We start from the raw sequence: 18168 nt of genomic DNA on the forward strand, positions 1-18168 counted from the left end.
AGAACCTGCTTCTCCCTCTCCCACTGCTTGCTGCTCTGCCTACTTGTGCCATCTATCTCTCTGTCAAATAAAGAAATAAATATTTTTATAAAATAAAAAACGAATAAACCAGAAATGCCCATTTTAAAAAATTAAGTCAATTTCAATAATTAATTTTTAGTAATTAATTAATTAATTTTAACTTTTGTGGCATACATGGTTGCAACCACATATATTGTTATAGTCAGAGCTACAGTAATTTTTTTTTTTTTAGATTTTTATTTATTTTATTTGACAGACAGAGATTACAAGTTGACAGAGAGGTAGGCAGAGAGAGAGAGGAGAAAGCAGGCTCCCTGCCAAGCAGAGAGTCTGACTCGGGGCTCAATCCCAGGACCCTGGGATCATGACCCGAGCAGAAGGCAGAGGCTTTAACCCACTGAGCCACCCAGGTGCCCCCTACAGTAATAATTCGAATCCACGAATACATCTTTATAATTTTTAATAATCATTCTCTAAAGAAAGTAAGTTGCCATATTCTCTGTCTAGAGCAAATGCAGCTCTTCACAAACCAAATGATGACCTTTCCCTTCCTCTAGATGTTTTCAGTGAAGGAGAGAACATTCTGGGGTTAAGCCCTCCATCCACTTCACTTTAATGTAATGGCTTTGCTCAAACACACAAAATTGTCTTCTGTTTCACAGCAGTCATTTTATCTACCAAAGGTCTAAAGAGGTTGACTTTAATAGATAATACAGTTCATGGAAGGGAGAAATGAAGGAGGAAGAGAAGGAAGAAGGAAGCAAAGAAGAAAGGAGACAGGAAAGCGGGAAGGAGCATGGAGAGTGGAGCTCCACTCCTCCTACTTCTTAGTGTGTGTGACCCTTAAAGACCCTTCATTTCCTTGGGCTTCCTTTCCTTATCAGTAGGAGAGCATTGAGCTGGTCCTGTGAACCATCTTTAATCGTTTTTGTTTTTTTTTAAACAGTGAACTCTTTTTTTTCATAAACAAAATCTATTGAACCCACTATATAAACAGTGGACTTCGGTTTCCAGCAACTTATCTAAACGCATCTGATCTAATACAAACTTCAATCTTGCTCTAAATATGCATGAGTGCAAGATAAAGTGAAAATAAAAGCATTGTGAATACGAGGTTGAGGTGAGACGGGGAGGTCCAGCTTGCAGGCGAGGCAGAGGGAATCTGATTCTACAAATGAAGCCTCAACGCACAGAGGGATTTGGGCCGAGACCTAGATTCTCGTGGTTTGGGGCTGGGATTTTAATCCCTGGGAGAGACAGGAGATGACCCTGTAGGCCTGTTGTAAGGTACTGACACTGGCCTGAAGCCCGTGCCTAACGGCAGAAACTTGCACAGGTGGCCTTCTCTGTTTAGCCGGGGGTAGAAAAGCTGTCCATCTGCCCCAGGAAGCAGGGAGGAAGTTCTTCCCGGGTGGGGTCCTACGTGGGGAAATGAAAAGTCTCTGGAGAAACTGGAGTCAAACCCTATGCCCCACGTGGATGTAGATCTAAATTTAAATGTCTTATATGAGAAGTGAATTCTGAAAAAATAAATAAAATAGAAATGGCCCAAGATCACAAAACCCATGAAGCCCTAGCAAATGTAATTACAAAAATACCTGGAGGGAAATAATCACAATCTAGCTAGCATGCATGGGCCTTCTAGAGGAAAGAGTAACCCCCTAAAAACTGACCTCCCGATAAAAACTACTAACCATGAACCACCATAAAGGAAAGACAGCAGACCCAACAAACAAGAAGATTAGCAGTTTCAGTAAGTTTAGGTAATAGAACAATCTGGAAAAACAGTAAAATGAATATGTTTAGAATCCTTAAGGAAACTAACAGATAAAATCCTCATGAAAGAGAAGAGGCAATATTGAAAAGGACCCAGATAGAAATTCTGGAAATGAAAAATTTAGTCATAGGAATTTAAAATTGAATAGGCGCACTGAATGTCAAGTTTAAAAGCACAGTTAAGGGGCGCCTGAATGGCTCAGTAGGTTAAGCCTCTGACTCCTGATTTCAGCTCAAGTCATCATCTCAGGGTTGTGAGATCGAGCCCTGCCTCGGGCTCCACACTGAGCATGGAGCCTGCTTAAGATTCTGTCTCTCCCTCTCTCTCTGCCTTCCCCTGCCCTGCCACTTACACACATGTGCCGGCTCTCTCTCTCTAAAAATAATAATAATAATAATAATTAAAATAAATAATAAAAATAAAAACACAGTTGAATAGAGAACACAGATAGGTAGAAATGGAAAATGTTATAGGTAGAATGAGAAGTTTCAATATATACCTACTAGGAGCTCTAAAAATTTTTTTAAGATTTTTTTTTATTTATTTATTTGAGAGAAAATGAGAGAGAGAGAACATGAGAGAGGAGGAGGTCAGAGGGAGAAGCAGACTCCCCAAGGAGCTGGGAGCCCGATGAGGGACTCGATCCTGGAAGTCTGGGATCATGACCTAAGCCCAAGGCAGTCATTCAACCAACTGAGCCACCCAAGCGCCCCCTACTAGGAGTTCTAGAAGAATATATGGGAAAGAGGCAAGTATTCAAAACAGAAAGCTTGAGAGTGTTCCATAATTATTGAAGCCAAAAATCCTTAAGTTCAGGAATCATAAATTCCAATCAAAATAAATCACTATAAATGCACATCTTAGCAAGGCCAGTAATTGATAAGAGAAAGTCTTTAAATCAGAGAGAAAAGACAGATTTCCTAGCAAGGAAAAACAGTTAAGTGGGCAGCAGACTTCTTGTTGGCTAGAAAATCTCTTGAAAGTGCTAAGAGAAAATAACACTCAATCTAGAACTCCCTGCCCAACCAGGCTTTCAAGATTCTACTTTATGCAAACCCCTAAGTACAGATCAGACAAGTTATAATCCTACTGCTAAGTTACACCCTTAATAAAAACAATTATTTATGTCCAAACTGTAAGGTGCGACCACTGTTGCAGGGATTACTTTGGAATAAATAAAATGGCTCCTCTAGAGGATTACAGAGAGAGGAGCACATGTAAAATTCATTCATTGCCTCATTCATAGACAAGTTACTGTAGGCGAGTAGACAAGTTACTGGACCAAAGAAGTTCAAGGCTGACTTACACAATGTCTATGGGAGGTTATCGGTGAGATTCTTGATAAATAAAAGACACCTAAAATACAGTGGAAACTTCATAAAGAGGGAGTGACCATTAAAATCTTTGGTCCCACTAAGACACCCTGGTCGTCACATGGAAAAATACCTCTAAGAGGAGTCATGTCCTCTTGTTTTTTCAAAAGAATGTGTTCCAAATTTATGACCTCTCTGTGATGACAAGTGGCTGTCTGTGGTCAGCCTGCATATGCTTTCAAAATAATGAACACACTTCACCTCTCCTTCAAGAAAAAGGTGACTGTGAAATGAGTGAGAATGCAATTGGTATTCGGAAGAGATTAGTGCTGTGAAGAGAACGTTTTGGAAAGCACTTATTTGGAAATGTTTCCATTGTCACAGTGTTGCCAATAATGATACCGCCTATTAAAACAATATTCTCTTGCCCTAAATTTTGATCACATCTCTCAGTTAAGCTGAGAGTCTCTTCAAAATGGGAGAACTGTGAAAAAGAAAACCACAAGCTCAAAACAGCATCACTTAGATCCCGTCTCCAAACTAGGGCTTAACACCTAACCTAGTTGCAATTTCAGCTTCCCCCAGAAATGAGTCCTAACCAATCAGAAGGGAATTTTAAGATCAGCACCAATGAGGTCATCTGTCACATGGGCCCTCCATCTCCCAAAAGATGAGGTAATCACCTAATAAGACCTCCTGCCCTTCCCCACAAGGAAGGTGGCCTTGCCTGGGATGGTCCTTTCTTTTACTAATAACTTTCTTACCCCACCTTCCTTCCTATGGCAACCTTCCATTTTGTACCCCTCCCCATAGCTTCTCTCTACTTGCCAGGTGGGATGCTACCCACTTTATGAATCACTTAATAAAGCCAATTAGAATAAAACCAATTTTTAGTTTAAAAAATAATAAAACAATGTTATCTGCACACATTTAAAACTTGGAAACAGAGTTTTAAACTCTGTTAAACGTCATCTAAATGAAGTTCTAGTGTGTTTGAAACCCACTTACTAAGTATATAAAAATGCAGCCTCTTCTGATTAATTTGCATAAGTGAGTGATGGAGATCAGGGAAGATGGAACTCAGTAACTTTGTTGTAACAGAAACCTTCAAAATGAGGTAGATGGCATTCTACCATGGACACTGTGATTTAGTGAGCATAGCCAATAGTGTATTTCCTCAACTGGGATTCATATCACTGAGTAACGACCTCCCTTTTTGAAACAAATTGAACTTTCCATGTTCATTTTTAATTTATTTGTATAGGATTGTAATGTATATATATTACAAATATTACACATTAAGAATTATAAATATGTTAAGGGATGGGTATTTATTATATTCACCTAACATATATTGGTAACATTATATATTAAAATATCAAAAATATTTTAAAGATTGGGTGTACCCAGTTTAGTTTGGAGATTACTGGCCTAGACTCCCATTTCTCAAACTTGGAAATCACCACAGGAAAGCTTACTTAAAATGCAGAACCCTGGCCTCTAACCTGGACCTGCTGACTATGAGTCTCTGGGATTAGGGCCCCTGCTCAGGTACCTTTAACAAGCTCCCTTCTAATTCTGATGAACACCAGAGTGTGAGAGCCATTATTCTAGAAAATAAAGTCCAGTGCCTTAGCCAAACATGCGAAGTCCAACCCTGGCCCCAAACTATCTTGCTATTCCTGTCTCCATCATCCCTCACCTGTGGAAATGCTGTAACTACAGAAGAGCTCTCCCTGCCCCCCTTTCCACTGCTCTGCACAGCGCCCAGCGGGAGGTAGGAGTTCAAAATGTGTTTGACCCAACTCTGGTTCACAAGGGGCCAGCTCTGACTCACCTCTATGTTTGGCTCTTGCAGTTGCCGCCTTCTGAAATTCTCTTCCCTTTCCTCCAATCAAAGTCTTTTTTTTTTTTTTTAAGATTTTATTTATTTGACAGACAGAGGGCTCAAGTAGGCAGAGAGGCAGGCAGAGAGAGAGGGGGAAGCAGGCTCCCTACTGAGCAGCGAGTCAGACGAGGGGCTTGACCCAAGCCAAAGGTAGAGGCTTTTACCCACTGAGCCACCCAGGTGCCCCTCCTCCAATCAAAGTCTTATCCATCCTTCATTCTCTGTTTACGTGCTGTGTCCCCTGTAACTCCTCATGCTGCACATCCTCATTAGGTGACTTTGCATATTTTATCTCTTCATGATCCCTCTTGACCCTATGGGCTCCATGAGGATTCAGATGACTGCCGCATTCTGTGGGTATCATGCTCCAGCCAGCCACCTTCTCCACTTCTTCCCCAGCCCTGTCCTGCCCCAGCCTCTGGACCATGGAACGGGAGCAGTAATCATTAGCCTTGGGAATGAATGGAAATAGCCTGAAAGACGAGCTAAACTGGGATACGGTAGCAGAGGGAATCTGTCCATACTCTCAGAGTCCAGTTGGAATGGAGACACAGAGTTTCAGTCTTAATTCTGAATGAAATATTTAAATGCCTAGGACTAAACCAAGACCTTACTATCTTTTGGTTATAGGCTTGTCTTTAGATTCTATTTTGAAAATACTATTAATTTTGGAGAACCTGATTTTAAATACGTTTCTTGGAATTATAACTACAACTTTGAACATGACAAATATTATTTAAATAAATATAATTATAAAATAATGACAAATATTACTTTAATGCAGCGGTTTTCTAAATCTTGGAAATGTTAACTGCCTATAATGTTTTCCAATTTAATTTTATACTTTTTATGTAGTACACCAATTTTTAAATTATCATCTTCTCCCTTATCTTTCTGTTAAGGATAACACATTCTTAGCTAAGGAAAATCCAGGACTGACGTGTCAGAAAAGTTGCCCCAGATTATGTATAAGTGGGGTCAACACCAGGTTCCCCCTCTTTGTCTCATTCATGAGTGCAGAAATCCACTGCTTTAGATAAGAGACCCTGACCTACCCCCATGGCCAGCCAGCACTGTCCCATGGAACCATGGACAGTTCATATTACCTTTTCTTTGCCCAGCTGTATCCCCTTTCCTACTCCCCAGCTCTGTCTCACATTTTCTATTTTGAATGACCCAACTGAGACCTGCCATTAGCCCTACCAACCTTATCCAGCCCAAAGTGCAAAGTGTTCTGGCCCCCACATGTCTCACTTTTGGGAATCTTACCCCTCAAAATGTTTTTTTAGTAACAATAAAATCTGTATAGATTAGCTGTAGATTTTTGTGATTTCTATGACTTACTGGGAATTCTATGGCGGTTTCTCTCTCTCTTTTTATTTGACAGACAGAGATCACAAGCAGGCAGAGAGGCAGGCAGAGAGAGTGGGGGGGAAGCAGGCTCCCCACTGAGCAGAGAGCCCGATGTGGGGCTTGATCCTAGGACCCTGGGATCATGCCCTGAGCCGAAGGCAGAGGCTTTAACCCACGGAGCCACCCAGGTGCCCCCCATGGCGGTTTCTCCTAAGGATCAAGAGGAAACTACAGAAAAATTTGCTTACTTTTAGATCTAGTGTTTATGCCTGATACCTTGAAAGCTGTGCCATCCATATGGAAAGCTTTCTCAGATCCAAGAAGTATACTGAAATGACAGATGTCTCCAGATCCATAGATGTTTCTCTAATAATAATTATTTATCATTATGTTTATTTATATTACTTATAATGTATATCGTTATTATTGAGTTATGCCAGGCCCTGTGATAAGCACCCTCAGAGATTACCTCTTACCATTCTCACAGAAGCCCTATGAGCTGGAGGCTGGTACTGTCCCCATCACACAGAGGCGGGACATGCGGCCCAGGCAGAGGAAGTGTCTTCCTCAGGGTCACGTGTCAGGCAGTAGCAAAGCCAAAGTGGTCGAAACCCTGAGATTCTGCAGTAACTACTACGTCTGTTAAAAACCCCATTTTCAGTTTTTAGAAATGAGTTAGCAATGTGAAATTTATTTTCAACAATACAGAATATGTTAATTGACCAGGTTTCCAGAACATCTCGAGCCACGTGAAATTTGCGATGTGTCCCTCCATTTCTGGATAGCTGTTAAAATGCTTACTTTACTTTAATTTGCAGGCCCAAGAAGCTGATCTTAAAGGCTTTCAAGCAATATTGGTTCATCTTTAAAGACACATCTATAGCCTACTTTAAAAATAAGGAACTTGAGCAAGGAGAACCAGTAGAAAAACTAAATCTTAGAGGTAAGAAAGTATTATATCTGGGCATGGCTTGTCATCACCCAGCCATGAAAGCCAAACTCTTACCCCCTGAAGGAGGGGAGCCCCTCTATTTCATTGGTTCCCACATGGCAGCCTGCCTTCAGCTTCGCTTCATGGAGCATGGGCCTGGAATGTGGAGCAATAAATGTGATTATTTCCATTCTGCTGTCCCTTCTTCCCCAGCGTATCCAAGTCTCTGAAGTGGTGACAGTTGGTGTCATCCACATAGTACATGAGGGATTGTAGGGTCCTGAAAAGCTTCCTGCATTCCAGAAGGGTTCTGTTTAATTCAATGTCACTTTAGTTTCTGTTCTAATTTCTGAAAATGGCCATGATTGTGCTGGTAACTCCATTAACTGAAATATTTAATTAACCGGTGCACTCAGTTCCCTTAGCATTGTGACAGTAAGAGAATTCCCTCTATGTGGGTTTATTTAAAAGTTCATATTCATAACTCCATGTTACAATGAGTTAGGATAGCCAAATTGACCTGGAAAGTGAATTCAATTGATGACATATTTAAGAAAATCATAACAGAAGATTTTTTTTTGTTATCCACATGAATTGTTCATGAGTCTTATTTAGTTCCTCTTTAATTAATGTTGTCTGCTTGTCCTCAGTTTTTCAGAAAAGAAGCAAATGCCAAGGGCTTATGTTCAAAGTGTTTCTTTTAGATGCACATCTGATTTACAGAACACATTTCTCAGAACTCACTTTTGTTCCTGCCTTTTATCATTCAGGCTGTGAAGTTGTGCCAGACGTCAATGTAGCAGGGAGAAAATTTGGAATCAAGTTACTAATCCCTGTTGCCGATGGTATGAATGAAGTGTATCTGAGATGTGACCATGTAAGTAAATCCCAAAAAAAAAAAAAAAAAAAAAAGCTAAGTCCCTTTACTTTTCTTCAGCCTAAGGACAAACCAGCTGAGATTTTTTTTCCAATCAGCACTCATCAGTCAGTTACTGCCTTGTAACAACCAACCACAAAATCAAAACGTCATATACCAATAAACATTTGCCTCTGAACCGAGGGCAAGTAGGCTAGGGCTCCAGTGATCCAGCCACGCGTCCCCTGGACAGATCTGCTTCTAGCTGTAGGCCTGGGTAGGCTTGGCTCCTTGCTGGAAGTGAAACTCCTTGTATTTGTGCTGGAAGTGCCAGGCTGCCTGGGGAGGCTCTGCTTATAATGATGGCAGAAATGCAAGAGAGGAATTACAAACATAGCAGATGACCTAAAGCTCGGCAGGTAGTACACTGTTATTTCCACCCCCATTCCGTTGGCTAAAGCATGTCCAAAGACAAGAGGTGGGAAATTACACTCTGTCTCTAATAAGACAGACTGTAAAATTCCATGGCAGAAAGTACGGATACCAGGAGGATGAAGACTGAGGTCAGTAATTCAGTGCACCACAGCGACTGTTGCTCTGAAGACTTCCGCTCTCCAGCTGCATCCCTTCAGCTTCTAGAACCACATCCCTTTGCTCCCTGAGGTAAAAAATGAACGCAAACGTTCAAGAGCAATAGAGACCATCACTGACTGGTTCAGAGCCCGTCAGTGGACCTGATTCCTTCCTTGGGATCAGAATCTTTACTAAGGATAGGCCAGGGTAGACAGAATATGGGAAATCAGTTCATTTTTTTTTCCCTCCTTTCCTTCTGTCACAGAGATCTGACATGATATGAAAATGGAAACAGGTATCAAGGAAGGCTGTCAGGTAGCTTGAGTTTTCACCTGTCTGTCTTCCATGGTACACCAGTGTCCTGGGTTCATCTTTCAATGCAAAGTTCTCTGTGTGGAATGGGTCACAACTGACATTCCTATTCTCTAGCCCCTTAGCATAGAGAAAATCCACACAGAACTCAAAACACCCAATTCCTGTTGGGTGTTAAACAGCCACTCAGAACATGGGGCACTTCACCTCTTGCCTCACTCAGTAGCTGACAGTTTTGTGTATTGTAGAGCTGAGAGCTCCTGTGCTGGTCAGTTCCCAGCAGGGGGGCACTTTGCACTTGAATTTGTGTCTCAGCCCTCTGATGTTTGCTTCAGGAGAACCAGTATGCGCAATGGATGGCTGCCTGCATCCTGGCATCGAAGGGCAAAACCATGGCAGACAGCTCCTACCAGCCAGAGGTCCTCAACATCCTTTCATTTCTGAGGATGAAAAATCGGAACTTGACATCTCAGGTGGCTTCCAATAACGAAACCATGGAAATGAACCCTGAATGTTTTGTGTCACCTCGGTGTGCAAAAAAACACAAGTCAAAGCAGGTACCGCCAATCTTGTTGGAGCAGACTGTTTGCAGTAAATGCTGTATTTTCTGAGATAAAATGAGGAATTAAAATGATCGAGGCCATCAGCATGTAAAATCGGCAGATGGGGATTTTTGCCTATGGACTCAGTATTAGATGATGTTAAGAAATTATTTTTCCCTTTGGTAGAGCAGACTACTGCTAACTGAACATGGCAGTATTCCCAGATTTCATTAAAATCATTGAGTCCCCACAAGTTAAAAATTTAAATGATGCTTCCATGAGAGGGGGTTAAAAGTTATACAGATAAACTGATTCAAGAGAAACCATTGTCCACGGACACCATACAGAAGGAGGGAGCCAGAACCCTCCATCTCCATGAACCTCAGGGTTTATGTGTTGGCTGATGTGATTCCTTCTTCTCCCCAGTGAATTACAGAGAAGAATAGAGGATGAATGAATGGGAATTAATTGTCTTTGTAGAGTTGCAGTTGGCCTTGCATTTATGTTTCTCCCTGGGGACCTGAGGTAAAAGGATGATTACAGAACAGTGAGGGTATGCTAAGGGCGGTTCAATGTTCTCCACTTCTGCTCAGCTGGCAGCCCGGATTCTAGAAGCCCACCAGAACGTGGCCCAGATGCCACTGGTCGAAGCCAAGCTGCGGTTCATCCAGGCGTGGCAGTCTCTGCCGGAATTTGGCCTCACCTACTACCTTGTCAGGTGATCACACTGTTCACCAGCCCCTCTCACTTCCTGTTTGTCTCCAGGTGCCTTTCTCAGAGCCCAGTTTATTCTCAGTCTAGAATGTAGAACTCTTTGTAATTTTAGAACACTGTCCTCTTGGGTGCCTGGCTCAGTCGGTTAAGGATCTGCCTTGGCTCAGGTCATGATCCCATGGTCCTAGGATCCAGCCCCACATCGGGCTTCCTGCAGGGAGCCTGTTTCTCCCTCTGCTCCTCCCTGCAGCTTGTGCTCTCTCTCTCTCTCTCTCAAATAAATAAATAATAAAATAAAATTTAAAAAAAAAAAAAGGAAGGAAAGGAAAGAATACTGTCCTCTCACAAATGGCCCCAACACATCATCTGCTCGTAAAGATCTTCCACACCTTCTCTTCACAGTACTTACCCAGGCTCCCTGCTTCTCCCCTTTTCCCCCTGAGTTTTCAGGTTGGCTGCTAGAGTGAGCCTTTTAAGACCTGTGTCAAACCACAGCAGGCATCTGCCCAGAACCATCTGAAGGCCTTCTGGCTCACTCAGCACATAAGCCAAATCCTTAACAATGGCCCTGTAAGACCTTAGCTCTGGGATTTCACATCCTCTGCCCCTCCCTCACTGTGCCCAGCCACACTGGCCTCCTGGCAGGTTCATGAGCATGCCCCCCGCCCCCCCGAAAAAAAAAGAAAGCTGCCGCCTTGCACTGGTTGTGCCCTCTGTCCCCAGTACTCTTCCCCCCATACCCATGTGGCTCGTTCCCTGACAGACATCTTTAATCAAATGTCCTCGCTCACTGCAGTCTTCCCTGACTCCCTTTTCTTAAAATGGTTAACCCCCTCATTGCCAGTATTGCCTGTCCCCCTCCTATGCTTTATTTGCCTTCATGATCTGACCTGCCATATCTTTTTTACTTATTCATGACCCGCTCGCTCCTAGAATACAAGCTCCAGAAGTGAGACATTGTCTATCCAGTTTGGTCGCTAATGTATTCCCTGTGCCTAGAAGGGTGCCTGGCAGACACAGTGGATTTTATTTTATTTTATTTTTTTTTTTTAAAGATTTTATTTATTTATTTGACAGACAGAGATCACAAGCAGGCAGAGAGGCAGGCAGAGAGAGAGAGAGGAGGAAGCAGGCTCCCTGCGGAGCAGAGAGCCCGATGTGGGGCTCGATCCCAGGACCCTGGGATCATGACCTGAGCTGAAGGCAGAGGCTTTAACCCACTGAGCCACCCAGGCGCCCCAACACAGTGGATTTTAAATTCATTGACTTGACCCTCTCTTACTTTGCTTCCCTCTGACGTCAGTTTCACATAAAGGATATCTGCAGGACAGCCTTAATTCTCTCCATTCTTCATATTCTCTATCACAATAAAAATTCCCTTCTGTGGAAGAGTTAAACCCTCACTGTCCATTCTTCGGATGTCATTTAGAAATGTTCCTGTTATCTTTAAGAAGTTGTGTATGAATGAACCTCATGTAGCAGTTGCTTTTCATTCATATTCTTTTTTATTTTTTTAGATTTAAAGGAAGCAAGAAAGATGATATCCTGGGAGTTTCATATAACAGGCTGATTAGAATCGATGCAGCCACCGGGATTCCAATGACAACATGGAGATTCACAAATATGAAACAGTGGAACGTAAACTGGGAAATCCGGCAGGTATAACGTTTTCGGTGTATTCAGTGTCGAAGCTATAAATGCGTGTTCCGTCCGAATTGTAGATTACTCTGTTCATATATGTAGAACTCAGAAACCACAAGCCTGTGCTCATTGTCTGCTAAACTAATCACGTGCAGGTCTGGGCAGTTTGCTAACATGCACAGGCCAAATGATCTCGGAATGAACACCACAAGTTGGCTTAGTCTCCATCCGGACTTTCCATACAGACTCTAAACCGCCGAGCAGTTCGATTAGTTTCCTTCCACTCAGCAGAGGCTTATATAAGACACTGAAAAGTGCTTCACAGAAATCGCCTGAGTTGGCATTGTCACCCAAAAGGAGTCCAAAGAGGCTTCACTGACTGGAGGTCTAACCGGTTGAGGACTCAGAGGCTCAACTGCGCACCTGGGGAGCATTCCAGTCTCCACAGGAATAGGCTGCCAGAGAAGCAAGTGAGGGGAGCAGGGACGACTGAGAAGAGCTTTGCCTCCTGAGTTAAGGAGCCCGCAAGCCCTCTGTCTCCCATCCATTGCACTTGCACCCAGGGAGCTAAGTCCAAGCCAAGGCTATAGCATGGGAAATTCTAGATCAAGTCAGAGGCACTTGAGCGTCCAGCTGATTTAAGATGTTCTGATGTTGCTGATCTAGAATCCTTCCTCCTTCGTTATCTCGTTTTCCCAGTAGAAAGCCCTCTACCTTAGAGGGAGGGGAGGGGACACCCACCTTTTTTTTTTTTTTAAACCATGGAATCCTCTCAGCAGGGCTGATAACTCATTTATAGAATAAAAGTGTGAGATCAGGTGACCTCTAAGGCAGTGGCTCTAAAACCTTGCATATTAGTATCGCACAGGGAGCTTTAACACACGGGCCCAGGCCACACCCTAGACCCCTTAAATCCCAGTCTCTGGGAGTGGGCGCAAGGCAGCAATTTTTAAAGGTCCACCAATGATTCCACTGGGCAACCAGGGTTGAGAAGCAGGGAAATCTGTTTCTTCTAGAGTTTAGAGTTTACAGCTTTCAGCTGGAAAATGGTGCAGGGCTGTTGGGGGTAGGAAAATTCAGGTGAGCCTTTTATTTCCATTCAAAAGTCTGCAAAGCACCCCACCCCTTGATAGAGGGCGTGCTTAGGAAGTTTTTTTTTTTTTTTTTAAATTTAATTTCTTTTCGGTGTAACAGAATTCATTGTTTATGCACCACACCCAGTGCTCCATGCAATACGTGCCCTCCATAATACCCACCACCAGGCTCCCCCACCCTCCTACTCCCCGCCCCTTCAAAACCCTCAGATTGTTTTTCAGAGTCCATCGTCTCTCATGGTTCATCTCCCCCTCCAATTTCCCTCAACTCCCTTCTCCTCTCCATCTCCCCATGTCCTCAGTGTTATTTGTTATGCTCTACAAATAAGTGAAACCATATGATAATCAACTCTCTCTGCTTGACTTATTTCACTCAGCATAATCTCTTCCAGTCCCGTCCATGTTGATACAAAAGTTGGGTATTCATCCTTTCTGATGGAGGCATAATACTCCATAGTGTATATGGACCACATCTTCCTTATCCATTCTTCTGTTGAAGGGCATCTTGGTTCTTTCCACAGTTTGGCGACTGTGGCCATTGCTGCTATGAACATTGGGGTACAGATGGCCCTTCTTTTCACTACATCTTTGGGATAAATACCTAGTAGTGCAATTGCAGGGTCATAGGGAAGCTCTATTTTTAATTTCTTGAGGAATCTCCACACTGTTTTCCAAAGTGGCTGCACCAACTTGCATTCCCACCAACAGTGTAAGAGGGTTCCCCTTTCTCCACAACCCCTCCAACACACATTGTTTCCTGTCTTGCTAATTTTGCCCATTCTAACTGGTGTAAGGTGGTATCTCAATGTGGTTTTGATTTGAATCTCCCTGATGGCTAGTGATGATGAACATTTTTTCATGTGTCTGATAGCCATTTGTATGTCTTCATTGGAGAAGTGTCTGTTCATGTCTTCTGCCCATTTTCTGACATGATTATCTGTTTTGTGTGTGTTGAGTTTGAGAAGTTCTTTATAGATCCTGGATATCAGCCTTTTATCTGTACTGTCATTTGCAAATATCTTCTCCCATTCCGTGGGTTGCCTCTTTGTTTTGTTGACTGTTTCCTTTGCTGTGCAGAAGTTTTTGATCTTGATGAAGTCCCAAAAGTTCATTTTCACTTTTGTTTCCTTTGCCTTTGGAGACATATCTTGAAAGAAGTTGCTGTGGCTGATATCGAAGAGGTTACTGCCTATGTTCTCCTCTAGGATTCTGGTGGATTCCTGTCTCACGTTGAGGTCTTTTATCCATTTCAAGTTTATCTTTGTGTACGGTGTAAGAGAATGGTCGAGTTTCATTCTTCTACATATAGCTGTCCAATTTTCCCAGCACCGTTTATTGAAGAGACTTTTTTCCACTGTATATTTTTTCCTGCTTTGTTGAAGATTATTTGACCATAGAGTTGAGGGTCCATATCTGGGCTCTTTACTCTGTTCCACTGGTCTATGTGTCTGTTTTTATGCCAGAACCATGCTATCTTGGTGATCACAGCTTTGTAGTAAACAAGAGCGACCAATAATACCTCTGCGTGTTGAGAGTTAGAATGTTTTGCCTGCTGTACGGCATAGTTGACACAAGAGGGCGCGCAGAAAGCAAAGACTTGTTTGCTGGAAGCGTTCAATGGAAGTGATGCTTGGGTGGGTGTGTGTGTGTGTGTGTATGTTGGTTGATATTTTGTGCAAATTTTGGGGGGCAGGAGGGGGAGGGAAATCAACTGTAAGTCACCTAAGCAGTCCTCAGCTCTGGCGGCCATCCCAAGGCAGTTTTTCCCTCATTTTCTTTGAAATGTTTAAGCTTACCTTAAAGCTCAGAGTTCAAGCTCACCTTTGCCTTCCTCTTCCAGGTGGCAATCGAATTTGACCAGAACGTCTCCATTGCGTTCACCTGCCTGAGTGCAGATTGCAAGATCGTGCATGAGTACATCGGTGGCTATATTTTCTTGTCTACTCGGTCTAAGGACCAGAATGAAACCCTTGACGAGGACCTGTTCCACAAGCTGACTGGCGGTCAGGAATGAAGCAAAACTGACCTGCCCACACACAGACGGTGAGCTAAGGATGGTCCTCCCTGAACAGATGGGCTCCTTGGCTCGCACAGTGTGCACTGCAGCCTGACGGACAGCACGTACTCACCACTGGTCCGTCAGTTGAGGGCCTCATCTCATTCCAGATACCCTGCCCGGTACCTCCTTTTCTTTACTTTCCTCTATCCTACCAGTGACGGAAGGGCCCTCAGTTGCCTTTTCTGCAAAATGGGTGGGTGGGAGACAGGCTAGAACTCAAAAGATTACTCTATGGCCCAGCCTGCAGCCACCATTCTCTGACTTGCAGAACCTGCAGGTCTATGGCTAGAAGCCACCAGTGTGCTTCTCCGCTTTGTTGCTAAGTCGGCGAAAGACAAAAAGGTCGAAAGCACTGGTGGCCAAGGACTGATCTTATTCCATAACTCAGGTATGAAAAGTAATTGGTCTTTCCTAACAGAACTGCTTTTAGCTCCCATCCTGTGAAAATGACAGAGGGGGTCCTCACGTACACATAGACTTTTTCCCTATAGGTCAAGGCCTGGGGGTGGGGAGGGGAGAGGTGGAGTTACCTGGTGCTGGTTGGTGACAAGGGGTCAGAGCAGTGGCCTTCAAGGTCATCAGCTCACAGTGACTTCTGCAGAGGTGACTACAGATCCATCTGGCCTTGGACATTGGCCCCCTCAGGTTATCCCACGAGTCCTATTCCATTCCTGGGAGGTCCCTCAGCCACCTTCATGCCTTTCTTGATGATGGGGTGACACAAAGGTACAGGGAAATCCATTCCTCAACCCAGCGGCAGGTCCCAACTGCTGCTCCTTGGAGCAGGATGGGCCCAGTTCTCTGTTCCTAAGAAGCACGGCCCCACATCTGGGGTTACTGTGGGGTCTTCCTCCCAGCTGGTCAGGGAGAGAAGGACAAGCCCATTCTCAAAGACCACCAAGTTCAAGGGCTGACGGCTTCCCTGCTGGCTTCTGCGTGTATTTTGTAAATCAGGAGCCGATAACAGACTTCTGTTTTCTCTGCTTTTCGCTCTGTCATCTCTGCCTCAAGCCACGGCATGAGCCAGGTAATCGTTGTCATTTTCTGCTTTGGTTTGTCACCTATGAGAGGAGTGGGTTTTGAGAAGGAAAGAATCGATATCCGGGGTAGAGGGAAATCCCAGATGGTATTTAATTACATTTTTATAAATGTTCTGTCCCAGAAGGGACTTGGGCTGCAGGAGTAAAGCAGAGGCTCCATTTCCATTTTTAATTCTTTTACAATGCAAAACTCTGGGGGCCTGGCCAGAGCTCAGATGCCCCAAAACGTCACCTGTCACTTTCTTTTGAGAAACCGAGATCTTCCACCGCTCTGGGAACCGCATTAGGACAGCCTGGTCTAGGGAGCCCCGGGCCCTGGGCTGGAAGCTGTCCCTGGAAATTCCTCCTTTCAGCCTCTCCTTAGAGGCGCAGGTTCATGAAAACCCTCCAGGCACCAGATGAAGTTCCGAGGCCTCGCTTAAACTCGGAGACAGCTTAGGCACTTGGCAGATCTGGTCCACACCATAAAGACCTTCATTTGAAATGTTTGTATAGAAACTAGTGATGAGCTTACTGTTCATCTCATTGTTGGTCATTTGGGTATCGCCTCGGGCTCTACTATTTTAGAACCTAAGTCAGGTGTTTAAGAGAACGTCAGGCCCTACATGAAAGTGATGCTCCTGGATGTCACACTTTACCTGTCTGCCGCCCGGGACAGCCCTGCCTCATTTACCAAAACTAGACCTTCAGTGGGACCCTCATCCTTAGCTCTTCACGGTTGTCTGACAGTTCCATGAAAACACTCAAAGGAGTGGACTGGTTTTAACCAAACTTTCCGAGGAAAGTTTCTTCCCTGAACACACCACCACATCCCAGAAGAATAAACAAGTGGGACAAGAAAACCTTAAATGCTGCTATTCCAAAGAGCAACTTAATGGGGGGTATAGCTCAGTGGTAGAGCATTTGACTGCAAAGAGCAACTTAATGACTTTTTTTTTTTTAAGATTGGTTGCAAAAGGTCATCTGACTCCCTATGATGAAATTTTAAATTAATGTGTGCCTTTCAGCCTATTTTTTCTTAGCTACACTAGATGGGGAAATCTCCATTTATTATTGTATAGGACTTTTTTAAATAAAAGTTTTATTTGGATTTGAGTATGGTCTGGTCATGTTCTCTCTACTTTGCTGTCTCTGAAAAGGTGAATATTTTCTCCCCCCATGAAAAAGGAATGCAACTTTCAGGTGTAGGGCATACTTACCCTCACAATTCCAAGATCTAAGCTCATTCTTTCCAGTGAGATGGACTTAGAAACCTCAGTTAAATTCTGGCTTCAATGCCTTTCCCATTGAAGGTCCCTAGATTTCCTGACATCATGAGCTGTTTTTTCCCGGGTCTACCTTCTGGAAAAAGCACCGGAAATCAAAGAAGTAGCCAGAGGCAGGGGAGCATCAGAGGGCCTCCGATTTGATGGACGAATGTCTAGGACAGTTCTTTGATTGAGTGGTACAGGGTCTGTAACAGATAGTGACGTGTGTCCCTTCACAATTCTCACATCAACCCACTGGGGGACAGGAAGGACTTGCCTTCTCATTCCACAAAGGAGAAAACAGGCTCAGAAGGTGAACCATGTGCATAAGGTCACACCGCCAGGAAGCAGCAGAACCAGAATTCGAAGCCAGCTTTGTCTTACTAACACTATCCAAAGACACACATTGTTGGCATTTTGGGTTGTATTGTGTCTTTCTGGTCTTTATACCATCTCGTGTACTGGTTTTTTGTTTTTATGGGTTTTTTTTTTAAGATTTTATTTATTTATTTATTTGACAGACAGAAATCACAAGTAGGCAGAGAGGCAGGCAGAGAGGGGAGTGGGAAGCAGGCTCCCTGCTGAGCAGAGAGCCTGATGCAGTGGTTGATCCCAGGACACTGAGATCACCACCTGAGCCGAAGGCAGAGGTTTAACCCACTGAGCCCCCCAGGTGCCCCTGTTTTTATGTTTTAAGATGACATCCAGTAAGTCATTCCATATTCATGGAAATTGGCTAATTCATAAGAGAGTCATTAAGCAAAAAAAAAAAAAAAAAAAAAAAAAAAAGTAGCTATTTAAGCTGGC

General features: G+C 43.5%; 1 protein-coding gene across 3 annotated transcripts in view; it reads left to right on the top strand.

The window, feature by feature from the left end:
- The window catches only part of FERMT1 (FERM domain containing kindlin 1), a 38540-nt gene extending 21555 nt beyond the window's left edge, over nt 1-16985 (top strand). For all 3 annotated transcript variants that reach the window (XM_047745892.1, XM_047745894.1, XM_047745895.1), the window contains 6 exons: nt 7171-7295; nt 8054-8160; nt 9360-9581; nt 10160-10284; nt 11798-11939; nt 14856-16985. In XM_047745892.1, the coding sequence (XP_047601848.1) occupies nt 7171-7295; nt 8054-8160; nt 9360-9581; nt 10160-10284; nt 11798-11939; nt 14856-15029 (895 nt within the window). In that variant the 3' untranslated portion in view covers nt 15030-16985. The remainder of the gene's footprint in view (nt 1-7170; nt 7296-8053; nt 8161-9359; nt 9582-10159; nt 10285-11797; nt 11940-14855) is intronic.
- The last annotated feature ends 1183 nt before the right edge of the window (nt 16986-18168 follow it).

The sequence above is a fragment of the Lutra lutra genome, chromosome 9, assembly GCF_902655055.1.
Source record: "Lutra lutra chromosome 9, mLutLut1.2, whole genome shotgun sequence".
NCBI classification, from domain to species: domain Eukaryota; kingdom Metazoa; phylum Chordata; class Mammalia; order Carnivora; family Mustelidae; genus Lutra; species Lutra lutra.